We start from the raw sequence: 23,978 nt of genomic DNA, 5'->3' as shown, positions 1-23,978 counted from the left end.
CCTGTGCTTTTCTCCAGTCATGTGAGAAACTCCCTAGCTCGGTGGCTTTACATTCTAGCCTTGGAAAGGGGAAAGTCTGCAGTCATCTTTGTGTGTGAGCACAAGGGGCAGGGACATTTTAACTAAAATTTTAGTTTAACACACACACACTACAGGTTATTTTAACTTTATTGCAATCACAAGGGATGAGCAACATCTCTTGTGGTTGCATGGGCTACAGGTATTCTTTACTGAGACATTTGTGGTCTATTAGACCCCATATCTCTCCTCCACCCATAAAGAATCTCATGAAACTGAGATCGGTTTGAGATAGTTTTACATTAGACCAAAACCAGAAGTGACAAAATATTCGTACCTTCCGGTTTCTTGGACCCTAGAGAGGATCAGTGGTATTCTGGAATCTCCAGTGTTGGACCTGAGTTTCCAGTGGGGCGGGAGAGCCCAGGAAAGGCGGCTCAAGCCCCTTCTGTCACATGTAAAAGCAATCCAGTGTTTTAGTTTTTTAGCTACTTGGATTGCTTTTACATGAAAGTGCATTGCTGGCAGAAAAAAAAAGTAATCCTGGGATCATGACTACAGCTGCAGCTATGGCCCTGGTATAACCGCTACAACCAGAGGAGATGCGGTTATGTCCTTTTTGGATGAAGTGGTTATACTGGGCTGACCTTACAGCTTTGTTTGGACACTGGCACATCTCTAGGCAGCAGCATAATCCAATGTACCTGCAATACTCATCTTGTGTCCTGTAATGTAAGGTTTTTAACTTACCAAAAAATCTTTCTCAAAGTGGTAATCAACTCCACCCATACCCCCCCTGCCCCCACGCATTGTTCTCCTTTCTACCCTTACCTGTAGTGTTGTGTTCTGTTCAAAACACATACCCACACAACCAATCCATCATTCTGTGATCGGCTGGCCTGTGTTGCCATCAACTTGCTGCTGCTTCTTAGTGCAGACCACTACAATAGTTCTCATGATGCCCCAGGTCTTCCAGTCTGTGCTGCTCTTGCAGCCTTCTGGAACATGAGATGCAGGTATCCCAGGAGGCTGCAGACCTGTGACACAGCATTCTGGTCTAGCATGAAATGGCGGCAGGGCCAAAAATTATTATTCATTTTTTTCTCAGGATCAGTTTGGGGGGGGGGGGTGTCGGGTTTAAAACCAAATTAATTTGTGAATTTACAATGTATATACTGTTTAGAACATTCTTCAGATGAGACGGAAATTGATTGCTGTTATTTCTTTTAAGTGTTTTGATTAGTTTGTTTATATCCTTATAGGTGTATCAAGGGGTGTTGGCTTTATTCGGTTTGACAAAAGAATTGAGGCTGAGGAAGCTATTAAAGGCCTAAATGGACAGAAGCCTCCTGGAGCTACTGAGCCTATAACGGTCAAGTTTGCCAACAATCCAAGCCAAAAAGTGAACCACACCATTCTTTCACAATTGTACCAGTCCCCGAATCGAAGATACCCAGGACCACTTGCTCAGCAAGCTCAGCGATTTAGGTTAGAGAAGATTTTAAAGTTTCCAGCTCCGTTTATAAAGTTCAAACATAGGCTCAACTGTAGTGTTGCTATTGTGTCTAAAGACAGTTTTGCTATTCAAAATGCTGCCATATGTTTTATTAGAGACTAGTTTCATATATTGACTACATGACATAGAAAACATGCTTTACGGACTGTACATTTAAAACATAAAGCTTTTAGCAACACAAAATTACTAATGGCCTGAATTGGTGATCACAAATGTACTGTAATTGTGTAGTTTTTTAATTGGTCCCATAGTGGTACCACTAATCACATAGAATAAGATGTGTTTTCTTACTCCTTAATGCTATGCCAAGTTTAAAATGAACCACAGTATGTATAATCCTCTTATATGTATAAGTAATATATCTGTATCCCCTAGGTAAAAAAATTAAAAGGACGGGAAAACTGACGAGGAGTAGTGGGTTATACATAAAATCTGTCACCTATTAAAAACCTAATTCCAGCTTTCTGTCACTTTAAAAATTGTTAATTTGGACCAAGCTGGCCAAAACAAACTATTTCCTTTACTAACCGACACGTCTGCTGTGATCGCACGGTGTAAACGGTATATAGTACCAACTACATACAGTATGCAGGACTGGGACTTTCCTCAGCTAAGATATTCACAAAAAGCTTTATATTTTCTGAATGAGTACAAGGCTTCCTCTGATTGGCTGAGGTGGAGATGTTTCCTGCAGAGTAATCTGTGATTGGTCCACAGCTATCACATGATTCCTGGTCCAATCACATCCCCCTGTACCATGTGATTAGCTGTAGCCAATCACAGAGCACTAGTTATCACAGCTGTCATGAATGTAATCCGTTCATAAGTCAAACGATTATTAACAGCAAAGTGTGTAAAATTAACACATCCCCCTGAGTAGTAAGGTGATACTGTAGTCACACTGAACTCCTCTTAGTATGCAAAAAAAAAAAAAAATGGTAAAAGATTTTTTTTTTTTAATTATACAAGGTGTTACATTTTTTTAACATACTGTCAATATCAATGCCACTCTAGTCATATGATGAAGCTGTACTGCGCTGGTCACAGTATGTGTTAAAATTCCCTTCATTCTTCAAAAAATTGCAGTGCCAAAAAAGTCCATGCCTCTTACTAAATGCCTCAGACTGTCTATTTCAAGTAAAGGGGTTATTTGGGGGTTATTTGTATTGTCCTGACATTTTAAGAGCCTCAAGAAATTAGGCCATCAGGACATTGATACATTTTTAATACATTATATATATATATATATATAATTTTTTTTTTTTCTATCTACCATAATTTGTAACCGATACAACTTTACCAAAAACCAAATATACCTTTTATCGAGATATTATTATTATTATTATTTATTCTTTACCAAAGACATGGCAAAATACATTTTGGCCTAAAGTTATGAAGAAATTGGATTTTATTGGATATGTTGTGTAACAGAAAAGAGAAAAAAAGATTATATATATATATATATATATATATATATATATATATATATATATATATATATATATATATATATATATATATATATATATATATATATTTTAAATGTTTCCTTTTTATATCACACAAAAAACCCAGTGGTGATCAAATATCACCAAAAGAAAACAATTGTGTGGGGAAAAAAGGATATAAATGTAATTTGCGTACAGTGTTGCTTGACGACACCATTGTCACTTAAAGGAGCACTGTGCTAAATAGCAAAAAATGGCTTTGTCATGAAGGGGGTAACACCTTCTGGAGCTGAGGTGGTTAAAGTGACTGTAAGCTGGTGTTCAGCTTTAAACATGAACTTGTTGAATAGTGAGCAAGTTCAACCTGAAATGTTTTAAATGCAAGAAAAATTTGAACTTGAATGTCATTGCATTGAAGTCAATGGAGGACAAACTTTCATGGTCTTTTTGAAGGATGCTGGGCAAGCTATTAACACAATGACATGGGAAGTTCCTCCACACTCACTAGTTACATCATAAAGCCGCAAAAAAAGTTAATAATTCTTCACTCGTCTAAAATTTTTGAAATAACATTACCAAAGAACCAACCACAAAATTTGTCTTTGTTTTTAGTCTGCTTTTTTCTCTTCCGTTCATGGACGGACACAGCAGCCTTTGACTTTAGGGTTATATCCGCTTCCTTCAGGAGAGTTTAGGTAGAAACAAAAGCACTTTAAGTGCTAACAACACTTTCCTCAGTGCAGCTCCTCCCAGGGGGCGTGGTTCTCCGGGTATTACCCACACCCTGCTCTAGCAGCTTCCAGTTTTTTATGCCTAATGACAGGAGAGGTCAGGCACTCTAGAGTCCTGTACTCTGGAGATTTTTTTTCTTGCGATTTTCTCGCTTTTTATTATTTTGTTCCTGCATTTTTGAATCCTGTGATTCTTCTATCAACAGCCGACTGGGTGACAGGCTGGGTCTTGACTCTTGTAGTCCCCCCATGTTCGACCATTGAGCGTGTGCCGGCCCTCAGCCCAGCTATGGGTCGTCCACGGCAGGCCCCATTGCTCTAGGGGCGGCCGGGGAATGTCATGTTCTAGGGCACACATATGACCGGTCTCTATGGCTTTGTCACAGTGTGTCTGGCCAACAGCCATGCCGTCTATGCGGACGTTGGTTCTGTCTGGGATACCTCCAGCTGGTGGTCGCAGGATGGGTAAGTAGTGGCCCCTTGCTCAGGTAAGGTGGTATGGCCTCTCTCCCTTATTCCTCTCCCTCCTTTCCCATTTGGGTAGCGGCTGTGAGGGGGGGTTTTCAGGGGCCTCTTTATTTACACCGGGTCTGTGTGTTAGCGGGGGCTGTGTGTGTTCACTGCAGGGGACTGTGTGCGTTCACTGCAGGGCCTTTTGTGTGCTGCGTTTTAATATGGCAGCGCTGTGATGCTGTGTCACTTTTGGTGCCTTTTAAATGCGCAACGGCTGCTATTTTGCCGTAGTCGCGATTTCTATGGCTCGGCGGTCATTTTCCTGTGGTCCTATGGCTTTTTTTCCCATACAGCGGCCATCTTGGATTTCGTTTTGCCTCGTGCGGCCGTTCCAGTGCTGCAAAAAGACCGCAAATCCTCCTGAGGGGACAGACGCAGCGCAGCCGGCTTCTCAGCACATCTCAAGCTTCTCTCAGCTCGCGCTGCACCGGGTGGGGTGGTGTTTCCCTGGGGGCCCCCATTCTCTGTTGTAACAGCTGGGAGGTGACCGTGGGTGTTTTCTGCTTTGCAGTTGGGTGACACAGCGGTGGGGCATTATGGAGCCTGGACAGGTACTTCTTCCCCAGCAAAGCCTGAGTTAACCCTTGCTGCCCCTCCCCCTGGCACATCTGCTAAAGCAATGTCGGCGTTTTTCTCGCCAGGTTTGAAGCAACTGGTGGGTGGATGGGGGGTATATTAGCGCCCCCTCCCTGGCCTGCTTCTGGGGATATCTCTGAATTGTCAGATGATGCGGGCTTAACCCACGCGGACAGTGTGAGCGACTCTGCTTCAGGGTCGGCTGCTGATAGGAATTCTTGGAGCGATTTTTTTCTATGTGATACTCAGTACTTGAGGATGTGGCGGGGGCTCCTGGTGTGCCATTCCTTTTGGGTCCCGCTAACCGCCATACACTGAACATGTGTTTCCTTGTGTTCCTTTTTTGGACAGTTTGTTGTACAAGGAATGGGATACGCCGCAGACAGTTTTTGCCTTTGCGACCCATTATTCCTTTGTGGAGGACCTTTTTAGTAAAAGTGGGTCTCTCCTCCGTCCGTGGACCCTCCCGTGTCCAGGTTGAGCAAACCACCACATTGGCCTGTGGATGGGGCTCCTGCCTTTAAGGACCCCGCGGATGGGAGAATGGAGGCTGTGGCCCGCTCCATCTTCGCAGTAGTGGGTTCGGCTGTGAGACGGGTTTTGGCCGGGCCTCTGGTGTCACGAACTCTGTACGGGCAAAGCTTCTTGCTGCAGAAGCTGGAGGCACAGGGTGCTTCCGAGACCTGTAAGGACATGGCTGAACAATTGGTTCAGGGTCTGAAATTTGTCTGAGTCGGTCCTGGTTACGCTCTTGCTTTCCAGGGCTTCCGCCTATGCAGTGGTACTGCACCGCCTTGTGTGGCTGATATGCTGGTCTGCAGACCAGTCTTCAAAAAAGGCATCAGTGGATTTACCCTTTAAGGGTGAACGGTCTTTTGGGGCATCCCTGGATGGCATCATTGAGGATGCCATGGGTGGTAAGAGCACACTGCTCCCACAGTCTGGGAAGGTTAAGGAGCCTCGCCATAAGCAAGGGCCCTCCTTTATTACCCCAAGCGTTTTTTTTTGCCTGCCCAGTGCGGTGAGAAAAGGTTTGCAAGGTGCTAAGACCCCCGCTGCAGGGCAGTAGCGCACCTGGTACCGCAAGCCCAACAAGCCTGCTTCCACCTGAAGGTCTGTCCCCGCCCATGTCTCAGGTGGGGGACCGACTTCGCAGCTCGGTGGAGGTCTCTCCTCTCCGACCGTTGGGTTTGCGAAGTAGTTTCCTGGGGGTACAAGATAAAGTTCTCTCTTGTCCACAAAACAGATTTTTTTCCTCCGGTTCGCCGGCGGGCTCTGTCAGAGGCTGTCCAGGATCTTCTGATCAGGGGAGTGATTTTGCCAGTTCCCTTGATGGAACGGTATCAGAGGTTTTACTCCAATCTGTTTGTAGTCCCCAAGGAGGAAGGGGTCCGTCCAATCCTGGACCTCAAGGCACTCAATTGTTTTGTCAAAGTGCAAACATTCAGGATGGAGTCGATTCGCTCAGTGATAGCTGTGCTCCATCAGGGGGACTTCATGGCATCCTCGGATATCATGGACGCGCACCTGCATGTTCCCATATGCACAAAGCACCAGAGATTTCTGCGCTTTGCGATCGGGGAGGACCACTTTCAATTTGTGGCCCTCCCGTTGGGCCTGGCCTCTGCACCACAGGTTTTCACCAAAGTGCTCGCCCCGATGCTGGCCCTGCTGAGACAGCGAGGGATCGATATCATGGGGTATCTGGGCGACCTTCTCCTGAGAGCTTCCTTAGGCTCAGAATTAGAACAGGACGTGTCTATCACGTGTCAGACTCTCCAAGAGTTCGGCTGGCTTCTGAATATCCAGAAGTCAGTGTTGGTTCCGTCTCTGCGTCGGTAATACCTAGGGCTAGTCCTGGATTCCGCGGAGGCGAGAGTTTTTTACTGACACTGCATTCTGCAGTGCAGCAGCTGTTGACCCAGAAGTGGTCGTCTCTTCGGTTCTGCATGAGGGTTCTGGGTCTGATGGTGGCCTCTTTCGAGGCAGTTCCTTATGCCCAATTCCACACCAGGGAACTACAGAAGGAGATTTTGTCACGTTGGGACAAGCTCCTGTCTTCTCTGGATTACCAGATTCAGTTGAGTCAACTGGTCAAGTCTTCCCTGGTGTGGTGGCTGACATCTCCGGTGCTTCGGACCGGGAAGTCTTTTCTACCTTGCCACTTGATCGTGGTCACGACGGATGCCAGCCTCTCCGGTTGGGGGGGCGTTTGGGGCACCCAGGCAGCCCAGGGGCGCTGGACTCAGGACTTCCGCCTGCCAATCACTATACTGGAGCTCCAAGCAATCCAGCTGTGCCTTGCCAGGTGGTCCCTGGATCTGCAGGGCCGACCGGTCAGGATCCAGTCCGACAATGCCACGGCCGTGGCGTACGTCAACCATCAGGGGGGCACACGGAGTTCAGCTGCAGCGACGAGGTCGTGCACATCTTTCGGTGGGCCGAAAGGTCCGTTCCGACTCTATCGGCTTTGTGCATTCCGGGGGTACAGAATTGGCAAGCCGACTTCCTAAGTCGCCAGACGCTAGACCAGTGTTTCTCAATGCCAGTCCTCAGGCCCCCCCAACAGGTCAGGTTTTCAGGATTTCCATTATTTTGCACAGGTGATTTGATCAGTTTCACTGCCTTAGTAATCACCACAGCCTTTTCATCTGAGGGAAATCCTGAAAACCTGACCTGTTGGGGGGGCCTGAGGACTGGAATTGAGAAACACTGCGCTAGACCAAGGAGTGTGGTCACTCCACCTGGAGGTGTTTCAGAGTCTGTGCCCAAAGTGGGGCACTCCAGACGTGGTCCTTCTAGCGTCCCGTCTCGATCGGAAGGTCCCACGGTTCGTGGCCAGGTCGAAGGACCTGTGGGCGGACGTGTCAGACGCGTTGGTGGCACCTTGGGGTCACTATCGCCTGATTTACACCTTCTTTTCTCTGAAGCTTCTTCCTCGCCTGCTGTGCAGAGTGGAAGCTGTAGGGATTCCAACAATCCTGATCGCCCCAGACTGGCTGCGCCGCTCCTGGTACGCGGACCTGGTGCGTCTGGTGCCAGACGCTCCCTGGTGTCTACCTCTGAGAATAGATCTTCTGTCGCAGGGTCCGATCTTCCACCCTGCTTTACAGTCGCTGGCTTTAACGGCGTGGCTGTTGAGAGCCAGGTACTGTAGGACCGAGGCCTGTCAGGCTCGGTGGTCTCTACCATGCTGCGTGCACGGAAGTCTACCTCACGTAGGATTTACCATCGTACGTGGAAGGCCTACATCACTGTGTGAGGAGATGAAGTGGCACCCTCGTTCATACGTGGTGTCTAGGATTCTGCTGTTTTTACAGCGGGGAGTGGATCAGGCTCTCGCCTTGAGTACGGTTAAGAGTCAGGTTTCGGCTCTGGCCGTTTACTTTCAGCGACCCTTGGCGGCGCACTCCTTGGTGCGTACGTTTTTACAGGGGGTCCGACATGTGGCTCCTCCGGTGCGCCATCCACTGCCCCCATGGGACTTGAATTTAGTCCTTTCGGTGCTTTAGGATGCTCCTTTTGAGGACATCTGAGAGATCCCTTTGTTGACTGTCACAGAAGGTTTTTTTTTTCTGGTAGCAATTACCTCGATCAGACGAGTGTCTGAACTGGCGGCCTTGTCTTGCAAGGCTCCCTATTTGGTCATCCATAAGGATAAGGTGGTGCTGCGGCCGCAGCCGTCATTTCTCCCGAAGGTTGTTTCGGATTTCCACATTTATGAGGACATTGTTCTTCCATCCTTATGTCCTCAGCCGAAAAACCAGAAGGAGGCCACTTTACATTCCCTGGATGTGGTTCGGGCCTTACGTGTGTACTTATCTGCTACGGCTCCATTCCGAAAGTCAGACTCACTGTTAGTGACGGTAGCTGGTCCCAGAAAAGGTCTGGCAGTCTCGTTGGCCACCATTTCTAGGTGGATCCGACAGGTTGTGCTTCAGGCCTATGCCCTGAAGGGGCGGGCGCCTCCCTTTCGGGTTACGGCGCATTCGACCAGGGCGATCGGTGCCTCTTGGGCTTTCCGGCATCAAGCCTCTGTGTTTACACGTGTGTAAGGCAGCGACCTGGTCGTCGGTCCACACTTTGTCAAAGTTTTACAAGGTAGATGTGAGTGCAACTTCTGAGGCCTCTTTTGGCCGCAAGGTGTTACAGGCGGCAGTTTAAAGTTGGAGTTCCTCTGTTAAGTAACTCCGGTTTTGTTTTGGGTGTAGCTTGGTTTGCTGTGGTGTTTTCCCACCCCTCTATTTTTTTTTTACACTGCTTGGGGACGTCCCTAAGGTCAAAGGCTGCTGTGTCCGTCCATGAACGGAAGAGAAAATAGGATTTTTGTACTCACCGTAAAATCCATTTCTCTGAGTTCATGGACGGACACAGCACCCACCCCTCCTTTTGTTTGTACTGCTTGTTACGCACTGGAAGCTGCTAGAGCAGGGTGTGGGTTATACCCGGGGAACCACGCCCCCTGGGAGGAGCTGCACTGAGGAAAGTGTTAACACTTAAAGTGCTTTTGTTTCTGCCTTAACTCTCCTGAAGGAAGCGGATATAACCCTAAGGTCAAAGGCTGCTGTGTCCGTCCATGAACTCAGAGAAATGCATTTTACGGTGAGTACAAAAATCCTATTTTTATGGTGTGGTATTTTTTTATTTGCACATGTGAATACATTTATAAGAAAGCAACTTGAGAAATTGAATACACACATTTTTGGTTTATTTTACTGTTTCAGGGTGGTTCTTTTACAGTAAAATACAGTTGCTATTTGCATTTTTATATTAAATGTTGCCTTTTTCCTTTGGTTTGTTTGGGGTATATTTGATTTTTTTTAAACTGGGTGGGAAAATGGGTCAAAATGGCAATTTATATTACACAATTTTTTGCCTTTTTTGTTGCCTTTATATGTTGAATTTAAAATGACCATGAAATAGTTATACGAAAAAGAAAGACAGGAAAAGCGCCTCTAAGTCATCTGATTTAATTGTAATAACAGGTGCAGGTATCCAACACTTACATTTAAAATAGCAGGGACACGGGTAGAAGTGATGGTATTTCAAGTGGAGCCGGGCTGTGCCTGCAATCTGTGAAAAGATCTCAGTTCTGAAGCCGGGAGAGCCGAGTCTGCAGCTGTGTAAGAGCGCTGTTTAGACAAGCCGCTCGTCTGCTGGATGGTGACTTCAGAGGGACGGTGGCTGACAAGGGTCTTAAAATTACACAACGCGTTTCAGAGCGTGCGCTGGTCTGTAGAGGGTCCTGCGCGCTTTTTTCTCAAGTGTAAGGAGGAAGGAAATAGGGAGGTATAAAAGGAGATCATGTGGTGGTTCACCGACCAATAGAAAGCCTAGAAATACGATCGGCTTAAATAATACAGAGCGGAAATAGAAGGAAATTGAGAAGGGAATTACTATTAGTTTTAAAAGGAGAGAAATTATTTAAAAGGCATTACGTTTATAAAAGGTGGCCAATACTGAAATACTGAATCAATAATTAATAGTTAGTGGGATGAACCTGTTATATGTATGGGGCCAGCATAGCATGAAAAGACATGCTCAGCAATATACAAATCCCAGGAAATTAAAGGGTCAATAATATCACTTCCTGTATACACATGAGAGAAGAGCAGGAAGTGCCAGTAATAAACAATTTATATGACAAGATAAGAGTATTGACATCAAGTGTATATAACATACATAATTAATAAAAATTAAAGAGTGATCATGGTATCAATGAAATATTGATTATTAAAATCTTTTTAAAAATATGCTTAAAAAATATTGAGTAAAAGGTAGAAAACTGATGATAAAGAATATTTCTCATGTGATGGGTTACAGCAAGGCTTTGTAAGTAATCAAGGATAATATACTATATATGCAAAAATCAATCTACTGTAAGTAATTTCAATTTTGTGTTTTTTGTGTTATATTATATGTTTGTTTTAAAAAATTGTGTTAACGTCCAGTTCTTCGTTTTAAAGGGGGGGGCAAGGCAATTGAGTGTAAAAATCCAAAATGTTTCACGCTCACGTAGTCGCGAGAAACGCTCGGCTTCAGACAACTTTTTGGTTATCGACTCGATGACCCACACCCGCAGGCCATTTGTAGACTGATCGTGATGTTGGAGAAAATGGCGGGGCACACTATGCTCATCGCAACCCGCCTTTACAAGACGTTGAGTGCCAAAACGTTGCCTAAGTGGGTTAATTGTACGACCCACATATAATAATTTACAGGTACATGTGAGGCAGTATATGACATAGTCAGTAGAACAATTATAAAAGTTTTCTAAATGATAGGTTTTTTGATAGGTTTTTTCATTATGGACAAATTGTTTTTCAGCGGGATTTGTTACATCTATACATTCCTGTAAGGGGGGTCAGAGAAGTAACACTAGTTGTTGTGGGATGTTTAAGTCTACTAGGGGCTATTTTATTTTTAAGAGTAGGTGCCCTCCTATAGGTATTTTTGGCTTGTCGCATAGAGTAGTAACCAAGTAGGGATCTTGTTTTAGAATATTCCAATGTTTACTCAGAATGTGTTCCATTTTTTTATATCGTTCGTGATATCCAGTTATGAAGCGAACAGTAGGTGTTTCAGGTGTTTTTTTGTGTTTTGGATTTTTGCCGGGTAGGAAGGTGTTGTGGGCTTGGTCTATAAGTGATTCAGGGTATCCCTTTTCCAAGAATTTTTGTTTGAGATGTTTCCTTTGGGCGATATAATCGCTTTCTCTCGTACAATTTTATCGCAATCTGCAAAATTGTCCCTTGGGTATGATTTTTATCCATTGTTATTACAATTAAATCAGATGACTTGGAGGCGCTTTTCCTGTCTTTCTTTTTCATGTATGCTCGAGTTGACTAAACTCTTGGAGAGCAGCCCATGGCTATCTGCTGATTTCTGCCGATTGAATACATCTTATTTGCATGGACTTTTGTATTCACATTTATGGACTCTAATATTTAATTTATGAAATGCTGCTGTCATTATATCCTCGTTTTTACCCCTCATGATGATTATCCTCAATGATCTCCCTGAGTGCTGTAATCCTGTGTTATTTCTGAAATAGTTATACTGTTTTCTTATGTTTTTCAAGGGGATATTTTCATGCTTGGTGTCGAAAATACCTTTAATAACTACACTTTTAAAGTGGCTGTAAATAAGGTTGAATTTGAGTTAGACTTAAACTCGGATTCAACGCTATTGGTGACCTAGTACAATAGTTTTTCTGTTTATGCTGTATGTAAAGGGATACTAACCAGGAAGAGCTGGAAACATTTTTTTGCAACTCATTAGGTTACTTGGCAGCAGGTCAGTAACATGGTTGGGTATAAAAAGGGCTCTACAGTGTCTCATGAGTAAAGATGGGCAGAGATTCACCGGTCTGTGAAAAGCTGCATTTAAAAATTGTCAAACAATAGGGGCGTGGCTAACCACCGAGCAAGATGGACGTATGATTCCTCAGCTGCTGCACCAACCGGACTACAACAAAGCATCGCCGCTATTCAGATAGCTTACCCTGGCTATTCGGAACACCAGCAAACCAGATTACACCCCCAGAATGTCCGGCTTGACCCAGAAGAGGAAAGACTACCGTTGGCTAAAGAAACAAAGATTTCTTACAACCTGTCGGACACAGGAATCCAAGATGGCGCCAGTGGCCCTGCACACGGAGCAGCAGCGGCTTACACAGACCTTCCTTATGTAGAGGGGCTGGAAATATCCACACAGAATAACTCATTGGATGCCTCTCCTTCCTCCCTATCATCGTCTGCCAGTAAAAGCTCTGCAAAATTGCGGATGCGACTGGATTCAGCTCCGACTGGCCGTGAGGTGAGCCCCTGTGTCTGATCTCATCCCAGCTCATCCATCCCCCATAGCAGCATTCCCTACCACAAATCGGCCTGGATTAGACACCACCATGAAAGAGATGCTCATCTCTCTTCAGAGCTCTCTTCATAATGACTCTGCCTCCATGTTTAACAAATTCTCATCACAAATGCACTATATGAGACAAAGTTCACCATATTGAAAGCCAAATAGGAAATTTTACTGAAACGGTTAACTATTTAGTAGATGCCCATGACCATACCCAGGAAGAACATTAGTGCATGAGAGCCAAAATGGCAGACTTCGTGGACAGGTCGCACCTTAATGTAAAGATCAAAGGTGTACCTCAGACTGTCATGCCGCATTATCATAATCTATGCCAGAAAGCTAATTTCCACGGTACTGCCTGATCTTTCACCCATGGAAACTATAATAGATTGTATTCACCGCCTCTCCACGGAAGTTCCTCCTCATGTTCTGATAATAAAAAAATGTTCACGCCAAAGACCAACTTCTACTCAAGTCGAGACATCTTGGCCAACCCCCAGTGCCATATTCCAACCTTCAATTATGCGCAGATCTTTCGCAGCATACGTGCCAACTGAGACCACTAAACGTCATTACCAAACCACTCAACCACAAAATTCCTTACCAATGACGACATGGCAACACGAAACGTACGTTGAGGCACCTGGTTACACACAATCACGCACTTCCGGTCCCGCTGGCTTTCCGGATCCGAGAGTTGGAACGCACGCCAGCTTCCCCAGTGTGGAACATTCTCCACAACATTGCAACGCTCCTTAGCCTCAGTGCCGGGACTAAGGCACCAACAAAAGTAAGGGGCCACTTGGCGATGTATGGTTTTATATTTTTACATTAACCGGTATTATACTATGGTGGTCTCCCTTTCTCTCTGTTCGGTTCTGTGACATTTCGAGTCTGGCTGTATCAAGGGAATTAGAGCCACGCATGGAATCTTGAAGTATCGATCTTGTGACCCAAAGCTTTTTTGACCCCTTTTTAATTAAACAGGTCAACATCTTGTGGTAAGGAGACATTCTTTTTGTGCACATTTGGGGTGAATTATGGTCTTGGTGGAGGTGGAAACCCCTATTATTGAACCTCAAGCACTTCTTTTGAGCCCAAGCACTATTGAACACGGACATATGTGAATGGACTTTATTCATTTGTCTATTGGTGGTGACATCCACTACCTCTTTCACTGGTTTATTATTGCAATTTAACTATTTATCGTTCACCTTATGTTGGCATATCATCTACAATTTATATATTTATTAATGTAATATTATTTAGTTATCACCTTCTAGCGTCCCCTACCTTTCACTTTGTTCACAATGGGGTTTTTCTACTAAAATCATATTCACCAAAAATGGAGTTAAACACAATATCTCCACGATGGAAAAGGGCCTCAAACTTCTAAACATTTGGGGTATCATTCCTGACCTGCCTGGTGCAGCACAACCCAATCACAGGGAGAACACCCAACACTCCAACGTGAGCCTTCATGCTGGTAAGCACTAAATCCTATCTGATTAGTGGACTCAAACAAGATACACGTAACAATACCTCTGGATGCCTTGCTCATTGAAAATTGCTCCAAAAACGTACACCTTATATGTACACAGCCCCAGTTACAATCGGCTGTCAATTGTTGCTTTGTTCCTGCTTACTTTCGTCTTACTGATTTGCTTATCTCCTCATCAACTTGTTTTCCCTTTTACCCACACTTCTTTTTTCTACCCCCGAGAGCATGCAAAGAATACGGACCAGAGAACATCAACCACCTGATAATACTGAATAGAGGCTCGGTGCCCACATCTGTGAGTAAAAACCTTACTTTAAACGGAATCTTGCAAAACACAAAATGCCTAAATTCCTGTCGCTCAACGCCAAAGGGCTAAATCGTCCCGCAAAGAGCCTCCTTATGGTATACAGCCCAGGAATCGAACTGTGACATCATGTGTGTGCAAGAGAGAAATTTTAAAATTTGCAATCAAAATTACAATTGCCTTCACGCTTCAACAGCTTGATTGACGCGGTAGGTAGATATCTGGCCCCAGACTGTACCTTAGACAATACCAAATACACCATTGTTAACGTGTATGCTCCAACACCAAATAGGGTTCCTTTCTAACTAATAAAAAAAAACTCAATTCTGTCAACTTTACCTTATTGGTGGAGATTTCAATTTTGTACCGGACAACTTTGACACATCTTCCCACAATACCAGGCTAACTTCACCTATGGGGACTTTCATAAGAAACAATAACTTGTACGACGTATGGAGATGCCACCACACCACTGAATGGGACTATTCATTCTTTTCTCACAGGCACAATTTGTATACCCAAATTCACTACTTTCTAGTGGACAAATGGACACTACCCAAAATGTCAAAATCATCTATAGCCACAATTACATGGTCAGACCATGCACCTATATCAATAACCATCGAAAACTTGCCACCTTTTCCACGTACGAAGATCTAGAGAGCCAACGCCTTGATCCTCCACTCACCCGAACACTCAGCCTCTATTCGTAAACACCTTGAAGAATTATTTTATATCAACAAAGGAACAGCATCTAATAGGGGTACAACGGATCAAAAAACTCACGGATCGGATCGATCCTCGGATCAGGAGTCACGGATCGGATCATTTTTCGGATCAGCAATAAAGAAAAAAGACTAATCTTGTTACACCCAACAGAGTTTTAGATTCAGTTATTTTCATCACAAAATGGAGCTTATTTGCTTAAATACAGTACATGTAAATCTGACGGATTGTTTACATGTTACATTTTAAAAGCAGCAGCAAACCTTACATGCTTGCTACATAGATATAAAAAGCCTTTAGACTATTGTCCAGTATGTAGGAATGTGTGTCATGTTATTTCATATTTGAATTGATGATATGATTGATGTGCTGTATAGATCACTTATATTTTTTGGTGAACTAAGAATCCATGCATTAACATATGTTACTTCCCCCCCCCCCCTTCTTTTGAAGACATTGATTGAATTGGGCCATGTTGTATGTTTTCCTCTGCTGTCTATAAAGGGAACTGTAACAGCGCCACCTAGAGGGAGTGAAAAAGATCAGCTTGAGCTGATTCAAGGCTGATAACTTTTTATTGCCGCCTTCCAATTGAAATGTTTTTCTGAAACTTACCTGTCTGTGCTCTGTGGTACCTGTCTGTGCTCTGTGGTACCTGTCTGTGCTCTGTGGTACCTGTCTGTGCTCTGTGGTCCCATCTTGCTCCACCCCAGTGCTTGCCAGAGCCCAGTTTGACACGCCTCCCCGCGCTGAGGCGGGGAGGCGTGTCACGCTGTGCACTGGGCTCTGACAAGCACACTTGAGTGGAGCAAGATGGCCGCCGCTCCGGAGCTAGGCCGAAGCCGGGGACTTTCCTAGGCCGAGGCTCCGGAGCGCTCCTCAGATCACGGATCGGTGACGATCCGTTGCACCCCTAGCATCTAACAATACCATTCTTTGGAACACACACAATGCGTTCATTAGAGGGATTATTTAGTTAAGTGCTATAGAGAAGGAGATCACTAAGAAAAAGTATTACTCGGACAAGAACTAAAATGTATTACTAGTCATATGACAGCCCAAAAACAGTTCAAAGCTAAACACTATTCCACAGAGAATAAAGCAGGGAAAACAAAAACTTGTGGATCCCTCAATCCATAGCTGATGCGTTTTAGTCATTATTACAACAAGCTATATAACTTAAAAGGTGGATCTACCACTACCCATCCATCCATAGAAGATATAGATTCCTTCTTACCAGAATGTTTTTTCTACCCAAAATATCCCAAGATCAACTCTCCAAACTGCATGCCTCATTTACTCCACTTGAAATTTTACATGTCCTCTCAACCTTACCACCTAACAAATCCCCTGGACCAGATGGTCTAACTGGGGAGTACTATAAACAATTCTGCACAGTTCTAGCACCCTTTTTATCACAAATGTGCAATGATGCTGCCACTTCCTCTTCTCTACCAAAAGAAAAAGTTGAATGCATTGATCAAGTTGCAGAAGCCAGGTAAGGAACCTACCTCTCCACAAAACGTCTGACCTATTTCATTTCTCAATATAGACACAAAAATCTATGCCAAACTTATAGCAACCAGATTAGTTAACATTATGCCCTCACTGATCCATCCATATCAATCTGGTTTCACGAAAGGGAAACAGACTTTTGATGCAACCCGTAGACTCGCCAATATAATAAACAATGCTAAATCTATGCGACCGCCTTCTCTGCTCCTATCCCTGGAAGCGGAGAAGGCATTCAATAGAGGTCACTGGTCATATCTCCAAGCGACACTTCATAAATTTGGATTCCAAGGCCACATCCTCTCTGCCATAATGGCTTTTTTACTGAACTCCATTGGCACAAGTTTACACGTCTGAGATTATCTCTAAATCATTCCCAATCACTAATGGTACCCGCCAAGGCTGCCCCCTATCCCCACTTATTTTCAACCTATTAATGGAACCCCTGGCAAAACACATCAGATCAAACGTTCACATTACAGGGTACAAAATTAGCACTGTAGAACATAAAATCAATCTACTGCTGATGTGATGATAATGATGATCACCAACACTGTCTTTCCTGGCTTTGGTTCAATCTGTTAGAGATTTAGTGCCATTTTCTATTATAAGGTTAATGAAAATAAATCCTATATTCTAGATTTGGTATTGGATGCTACAACCAGCAACCTACTACTACGTAACCTCTATACCTACCCATGGGCAGACATGGGAATATCTTATTTGAGCATTGCACTTGCCAAATCTATGAAAGGGCTGTTCAGTATCAACTACATTGAAGCTAAACCCACGCTTATTAGAGAAACAGACAAACTTTCCAATTACGAGTTTTCATGGTCAGGTTAGCTTGCAGCCTTTAAAATGCTCATACTCCCTAGATTACTATATACATATTTAGGAACGACAAATGTTAAAGATACAAAGAAATGGACTTTGTAGGCACCAATTATAAAAGTACAAATACGTTTTATTAACATATAACCCGTAAGGGTTTGTTAAAAAGAAAAGCACAATACATAAAATCAAATAAATTTAAAAAGAAAACTACAGTGTCAACTGTAGTGACTATAGATTAATCTATGTACTGCATAGTAGAATAGAGGTTAGCTTGACATGTTTCGTGGAGACCGCTTCTTCGGGAGGTAGTAATGTCTTGTACAAAGTAAAAGGATGTGCTTGAAAGTAAGTTTAAGAACACATTAGTAATCGGTGATGGATTGATATACCACCAGAAACAGCCTCATTGATGGTAGAAAGACAGTTCTAGATAGCGCTAAAATATGGCAGTGGACAGCAGCCAAGCAGAGTAGGTCAAGATACTTTTAAGCCCATATGCAATTAAGAAAGTGTGTTGTAAAACAAATAAAGTAAACCTACATTAGAGCTTAACCATGCAGGTTACCAGAAGATTGTGGCATTGGCGAGATACCAGCACAAAGTAGATGATGGACACGTCCGGGTATGGAAATCCACGGATATCACGGGTATGATGGCTATCATACATATATTGTACAATACCTATGCCACTTACAAATTCCTACATCAAATCGCTCCAATCTATACGTATGGCAGGGCAAAAAAAACAAGATGTAGTCATTCAAAAAATATTAAACATGGACTAGCAGGAGGAATGGGATACATTGACTTGAAGAGATTACTTGGACACCATACTGTCCCAAATGAAAGACTGGATAAATACACACCCAAGCACATTATGGAGAAACATCAATTACACCGGGCAACAACCTTAAACATTGGTGGTTCAGCACCTACACCTGTACTAACTATTCAAGCCTCAGTCAAAGCATTAAAAATACTACATTGCGCTAAATAGTCCACACTTCCCACCAAACATCTACAAATACCTCTCTACACCTTCCAATTAGTGTCACCTGACCTAATCTTACACAATTGGGATATAACAGGCAACCTACACGTCTGAACTCAGGGTCAAGATATTTCACAAATCCTTTGCTCATATTCAAACGACGTACAGCGCACCCACCACAGATTATTTCAATTACTATAGAATTCAAAAATGTCTCAGCACAGACACCTAGAAGGGGCATTGCATATCAAACTATGGAATTACTATTTCTCAAATATAGATACCAAAGGTATCTCACTAATCTACTCTGAAAGAAAAACATGGTGTTCCATAAATCTAAATCTTTTAAAAATTGGTAAGAGGATTTGAAGTCGCACTTTCTTTATCGTACACCACAGGACACAGAGCCTCTTATTCATTACATAGTGTGTTGTATGGTCACCAGTGGTGATTGGACACTGGCACAACCAATCAAAGACAGTTCCCCTCCATATAACCCCTCCCATTAGGGAAGTACCTTCGTTTTTTCGACAGTGTCTAAGGTGTTGGATGCGAGCAAGATGTACTGAAGGAAGCTCTGCCAAAGAGACCCTATGAGGTTAAAGTTACACTGTCGGTCCATCCAAGACGCTTATTTTTATTAAGCCAAAACTGGATGGAATCCGGACTTCGTGGACGAGGTGTTGCCTGTAATCTCTCTTCGGAGGACTAAGCTCTGGTGTCCAGCACTTTCGCTCAATACGCTAAAAGTCCAGGCAGAGTCTTTTACAAGGCCCAGGGAAGAGGTCTCCTTTAAGTAGGAACCCATACCCCTGAAGGTTGACATGCAGATCCCGCCGTGATGGGGGAATATTGGTATCTGCTTGGCAGAAAACCTGTGGCGGGTACAAGGTGTTAGGAAAGTTTTAAACTTAAGGACCTATTTAGAGTGGGTGTCATTTTTGAAGCCGCCACTGGGGGAGTAAAGAGCCGAGTTCTGACTCGCCAAGCTCCAAAGCAGTGTCAGTCCAAGCGACGGCACACTCCTTCCGCTGCAAGCTCTGCCATAGACGCTGCCGCCCTCCTCCTTCCAGACAAGGACTGGAGGATCTCCCACACACAGAACGCCATTAACCACACGGGTGCAGAGGATGCTCCTAGGACGCACAGGGGCGCGCTTTATGACAAGCTCAATGGGAGGGGGCGGGCCTGAATAGGCACGGGCGCGCTTTAGAACGGCAGTCAGGCAGGAAGGAACAACCTCACATGGAGCTTCCCTGCAAGGGACACAGCAGCGTTAAAGGGCATGTAAGATCTCCATGTGGTTGGCTGAGCACTCCCAAAGGATAAGACACCCACTCTGGCATGAAACTGTTATTAGTTGCATACTTAATTGTAGATTGCTAAACTAGCACAGTAGTATATGCATTTGTTGATACATTTTGGCTTTGCTTGGCAGCATGTCTTCCCAAAGAAGAGGCTCTGGGAGAAGAAACAAAGCATCACCGCCAAAGACCGGAGGCTCTAGCTGTGCCTGCTCGGTACCTTCCTCTCCTGTAATACCTGACGTATGTCACTAAAGACACTTTGGCAACAGCCCTAAACAATTTAGAAGGGAGAATCACTGCATTATTTGCAAAGTCCACAGAAAAGGACAAAAAGCGAAGCAGATCTCCTCCTGTTGTTTTAGATCTCCTTGCAGAAAGATCTGAGGAGGATGAGGCCCCATCAGGGGATGGGGACTCAGAGGGATCCGAGCTATCAGAGGAACCTTTTTCTGCCTTGCAGGTTCTAAAGTTTACAGGTGCAATATTATACTGAAGCAGTGCGCTCCACATTCAGATTACCCTCTAAGGAGTTAACTGAATCACCTGTCTCCTCTCTGGGCTTGTTAAAATCCCCATAGGCTCCCTGTGCCTTTCCAATTCATCCTTTATTGGAGAATCTGATGTACGCAGACTGGAAACACCCAGATAAACGTTTTTCTCCTAGGAAGTTTGAAGTGCTTTATCCTATGGAGTCTTCTGTGGATGCAGCAATTTCTTGTCTAAATAAAAGCCTAACTTGTCCGGTGGACAATTCCCAGGTGTTTAAAGATCCTGCTGAAAAAAAGGTTGGAATCTTTACTAAAATCATCCTTCCTCCTGGCAGGCGCAGTAACCCAACCTGCTGTAGCAGCGGGTGGGTATGTCAGGTCTTAAAGGACCAGGTGAAAAGGGATGAAAGATCTAACTTCAGAACAGATCAAATTTTGGAAGAATATGCCCAGGGCCTTATGTTTTACAGTGGATGCCATTAGAGATTTTATTCAACAGGCATCCCGCCTCGCGCTCCAGCTGGTGCTTATGTGCAGAATTTTTTTGGCTAAGGCATTGGTCAGCAGAAGCCCCATGCAAAAAGCTTTTGGCCAGCTTCCCCTCTTGGGGATGATTTGGAGAAATATATCTAAAAGATATCGAGCGGTAAAACTACCCTTCTACCAGAGAAGAATAAAAACAAGCGTCCTTGTTTTAAGCGTTCTCTTTCCCCGGCTCCTGGTAGATCTAGCTCCAGCCAGTGGTGACAGCATTTTCAGCCAGCAACAAAGGCTAAGGAAGACCAAGCCCAGAAAAACTAGAAGCAGTGGGGTTCAAAAGCTAACAAGCAAAACCCCAAAGCCTCTTCATGAAGGGACACCCCCGCTCGGCCGAGTGGGGGGGGGGGGGCGACTTTGGCAGTTTTCAGCGGCATGGCAAACAGAAATCCAGGACAAGTGGGTAGTATCCACAGTATCCTTGGGATACAAACTGGAATTTCGGGAAATTCCATCTTCAGTTCCGAAGCTCAAGGCTCTCCAAAGATCCACTAAAACGAGCGTCCTTTTTCAAAGGATTGGATCACTTGCTGTCCCAAGGGGTGATCACAGAAGTACCCCAAAAGGAGCAAGGTTTAGGTTTTTATTCATTCACCTCTTTATGATTCCAAAACCAAACGGAGACGTCAGACCCATCCTGGATCTAAGATTTCTAAATCTTTTTCTGAACATTCGCCATTTCCGAATGGAAACTATTTGATCAGTGGTCGCCACCCTACAAGGCAGAGAATTCATGGCGTCTGTAGACATCAAGGACGCATATTTACATGTGCCTATACATCCCGCTCACCAAAAATTCTTAAGATTTGCAGTAGAACATCGCCACTTCCAGTTTGTGGCTCTGCCCTTTGGGGTGGCTACCACGCCCTGGGTATTTACAAAGGTACTAGCCCCTCTGTTGGCAAATCTGAGGGTACAGGGCATATTGGTAACGACCTATCTAGACAATCTACTTGTGATCAGTCAGTGGCAGGATTGGATCACGCTGTGCTCACCACAATAAAATACCTGGAGCATTTAGGATGGATTGTAAACCTACAAAAATCCTCTCTACAAGCCCAAAGAAGGGTAGAGTATTTGGGCATGATCATAGACACAGCCCAAAGCAGGGTATTCCTGCCAGAGCAAAAGATCAAGTCTCTAAAGGACCTGATGCACAAGGTCAGGGCAAAGAAAAGGCTGTCTATTCGCCTTTGCATGAGACTATTAGGGAAGATGGTAGCCTCCTTCGAGGCTGTCTCTTATGCCAAGTTTCACTCAAGACCACTTCAAGGCAGTATTTTAACCGCCTGGAACAGGATTTACCCATGCGCCTGTCTCCAGAGGAGCGCCAAAGCTTCATTCGGTGGTTAAAAAACAAAAAACTTGCGTAAAGGAAAATCCTTTCTCCCAGTCACCTAGAAGGTGGTGTCTACGAATGCCAACCTAAGGGGCTGGGGAGCAGTGTTTAGAAGAAGCTTCAGCCCAGGAAACCTGCGCCAAGACCGAAAGAAACCTGCCCATCAACATACTCGAGATGCGGGCAGTATACTTGGCCCTCAGAACCTGGACACAGGTTACAGGGCCACCCAGTTTGGATTCAATCCGACAATGCTACTGCAGTAGCCTACATCAATCGCCAAGGAGGCACCCGCAGTCAGGGTGCTCAGGTGAATCGGATTATGACTTGGGCAGAAGAACATGTTCCTCGTCTCTCTGCAACTTTCATTCCAGGGGTAGAAAACTGGCAAGCGGGACTATCTGAATCGCCAGCAACTATTACCAGGAAAGTGGTCTCTCCACCCCGATGTCTTTCAGGCCATATGCCAGAGATGGGGGACCCCAGATATAGACCTGCTAGCCTCCAGGTTCAACAGGAAGTTTGACAACTTTGTGTTCAGGACAAGAGATCCTCTGGCCTACGGATCGGATGCTGTAATAATTCTGTGGAATCGGTTTTCACTGATCTATGCATTTCCTCCGATCACTCTCTTACAAAGGCTACTTTGCAAGATCAAGAAGGATGGAATTCCGGTAATCCTAGTGGCCTCATAAAGATGGCGGTAGGAAAACCTTGGAAGCTTCCGCTTCGTCACGACCTGCTGTCGCAAGGTCCAGTGTTCCATCCTTCCTTACAAAAGCTAAATTTGATGGTTTGGCTACTGAGACCCACATTCTGAAGAAACTAGGGATCTCGGGTCCAGTTCTTTCTACACTCCTTAATGCTAGAAATCCAGCTTCCAGGCTTATCTACTATAGAGTCTGGAAGGCATACGTTTCCTGGTGTGAAACCAAGAAATGGAATCCTCAGAGGTATGACATAAGCAGGATTCTCGCCTTTTGCCAGTTAGGAGTGGATATGAAATTAGCCCTTAGTAACATCAAGGGTCAAATATCGGCCCTATCAGTCTTTTTCAAAGACCGCTGGCATCCCATTACCTAGTTCGGGCTTTCATTCAGGGGATCAATCCGCCAGTCACGTCTCCCTTGTGCCCATGGGATCTGAATTTAGTATTGTCAGTATTGCAGAAGCAACCTTTTGAACCTAGTCAGCATATTCCTTTGATTCTTTTGAGCAGGCAAAAGTGGCCTTTTTGATTGCTATCTCTTCGGCTAGAAGAGTATCAGAATTAGCAGCTCTTTATTCTAAAGAGCCTTATTTAATTTGTCACAAGGACAAGATTGTTCTATGACCCCATCCAACCTTTCTACCAAAGGTGGTGTCGACATTTCATTTGAATCAAGATATTATTTTGCCTTCCTTTTTTTCCTGATCCGCAGACAGCAGAGGACAATTTATTGCACTCTAGATGTAGTGAGAGCAGTAACCAGCGTATCTGCAGGCAACCACTCAGATGCGTAAAACAGATGTTTTGTTTATTCTGCCAGATGGTCCCAAGAAGGGACCAGCGGCATCAAAATCCATCATTTTGCGGTGGATTCGACAAGTAATTATTCAAGCTTATGATTTAAGGAACAAGATTCCTCCTTCTGTTAAGGCGCACTCGATCAGAGCTATGAGCGCTTCATGGGCAGTGCATCGCCAGGCTTCGATGCCTCAGATCTGTAAAGCTGCAACCTGGTCGTCAGTCCATACATTTATCAAATTCTATCAAATAGATGTAAGAGGA

The 23,978-nt window shown here is 44.4% G+C and overlaps 1 protein-coding gene across 14 annotated transcripts in view; it reads left to right on the top strand.

The window, feature by feature from the left end:
• Positions 1-23,978, top strand: part of ELAVL2 (ELAV like RNA binding protein 2) — a 321,877-nt gene that overhangs the window by 239,679 nt on the left and 58,220 nt on the right. For all 14 annotated transcript variants that reach the window (XM_040358837.1, XM_040358789.1, XM_040358764.1 and 11 more), the window contains one exon: positions 1,281-1,506. In XM_040358837.1, coding sequence (XP_040214771.1) covers positions 1,281-1,506 — 226 coding nt within the window. The remainder of the gene's footprint in view (positions 1-1,280; positions 1,507-23,978) is intronic.

Source organism: Rana temporaria, chromosome 1, assembly GCF_905171775.1.
Source record: "Rana temporaria chromosome 1, aRanTem1.1, whole genome shotgun sequence".
Classification (NCBI taxonomy): Eukaryota; Metazoa; Chordata; class Amphibia; order Anura; family Ranidae; genus Rana; species Rana temporaria.
Note: the sequence above shows the minus strand (reverse complement) of the source record. Positions and strands in the feature narration are given on the sequence as shown.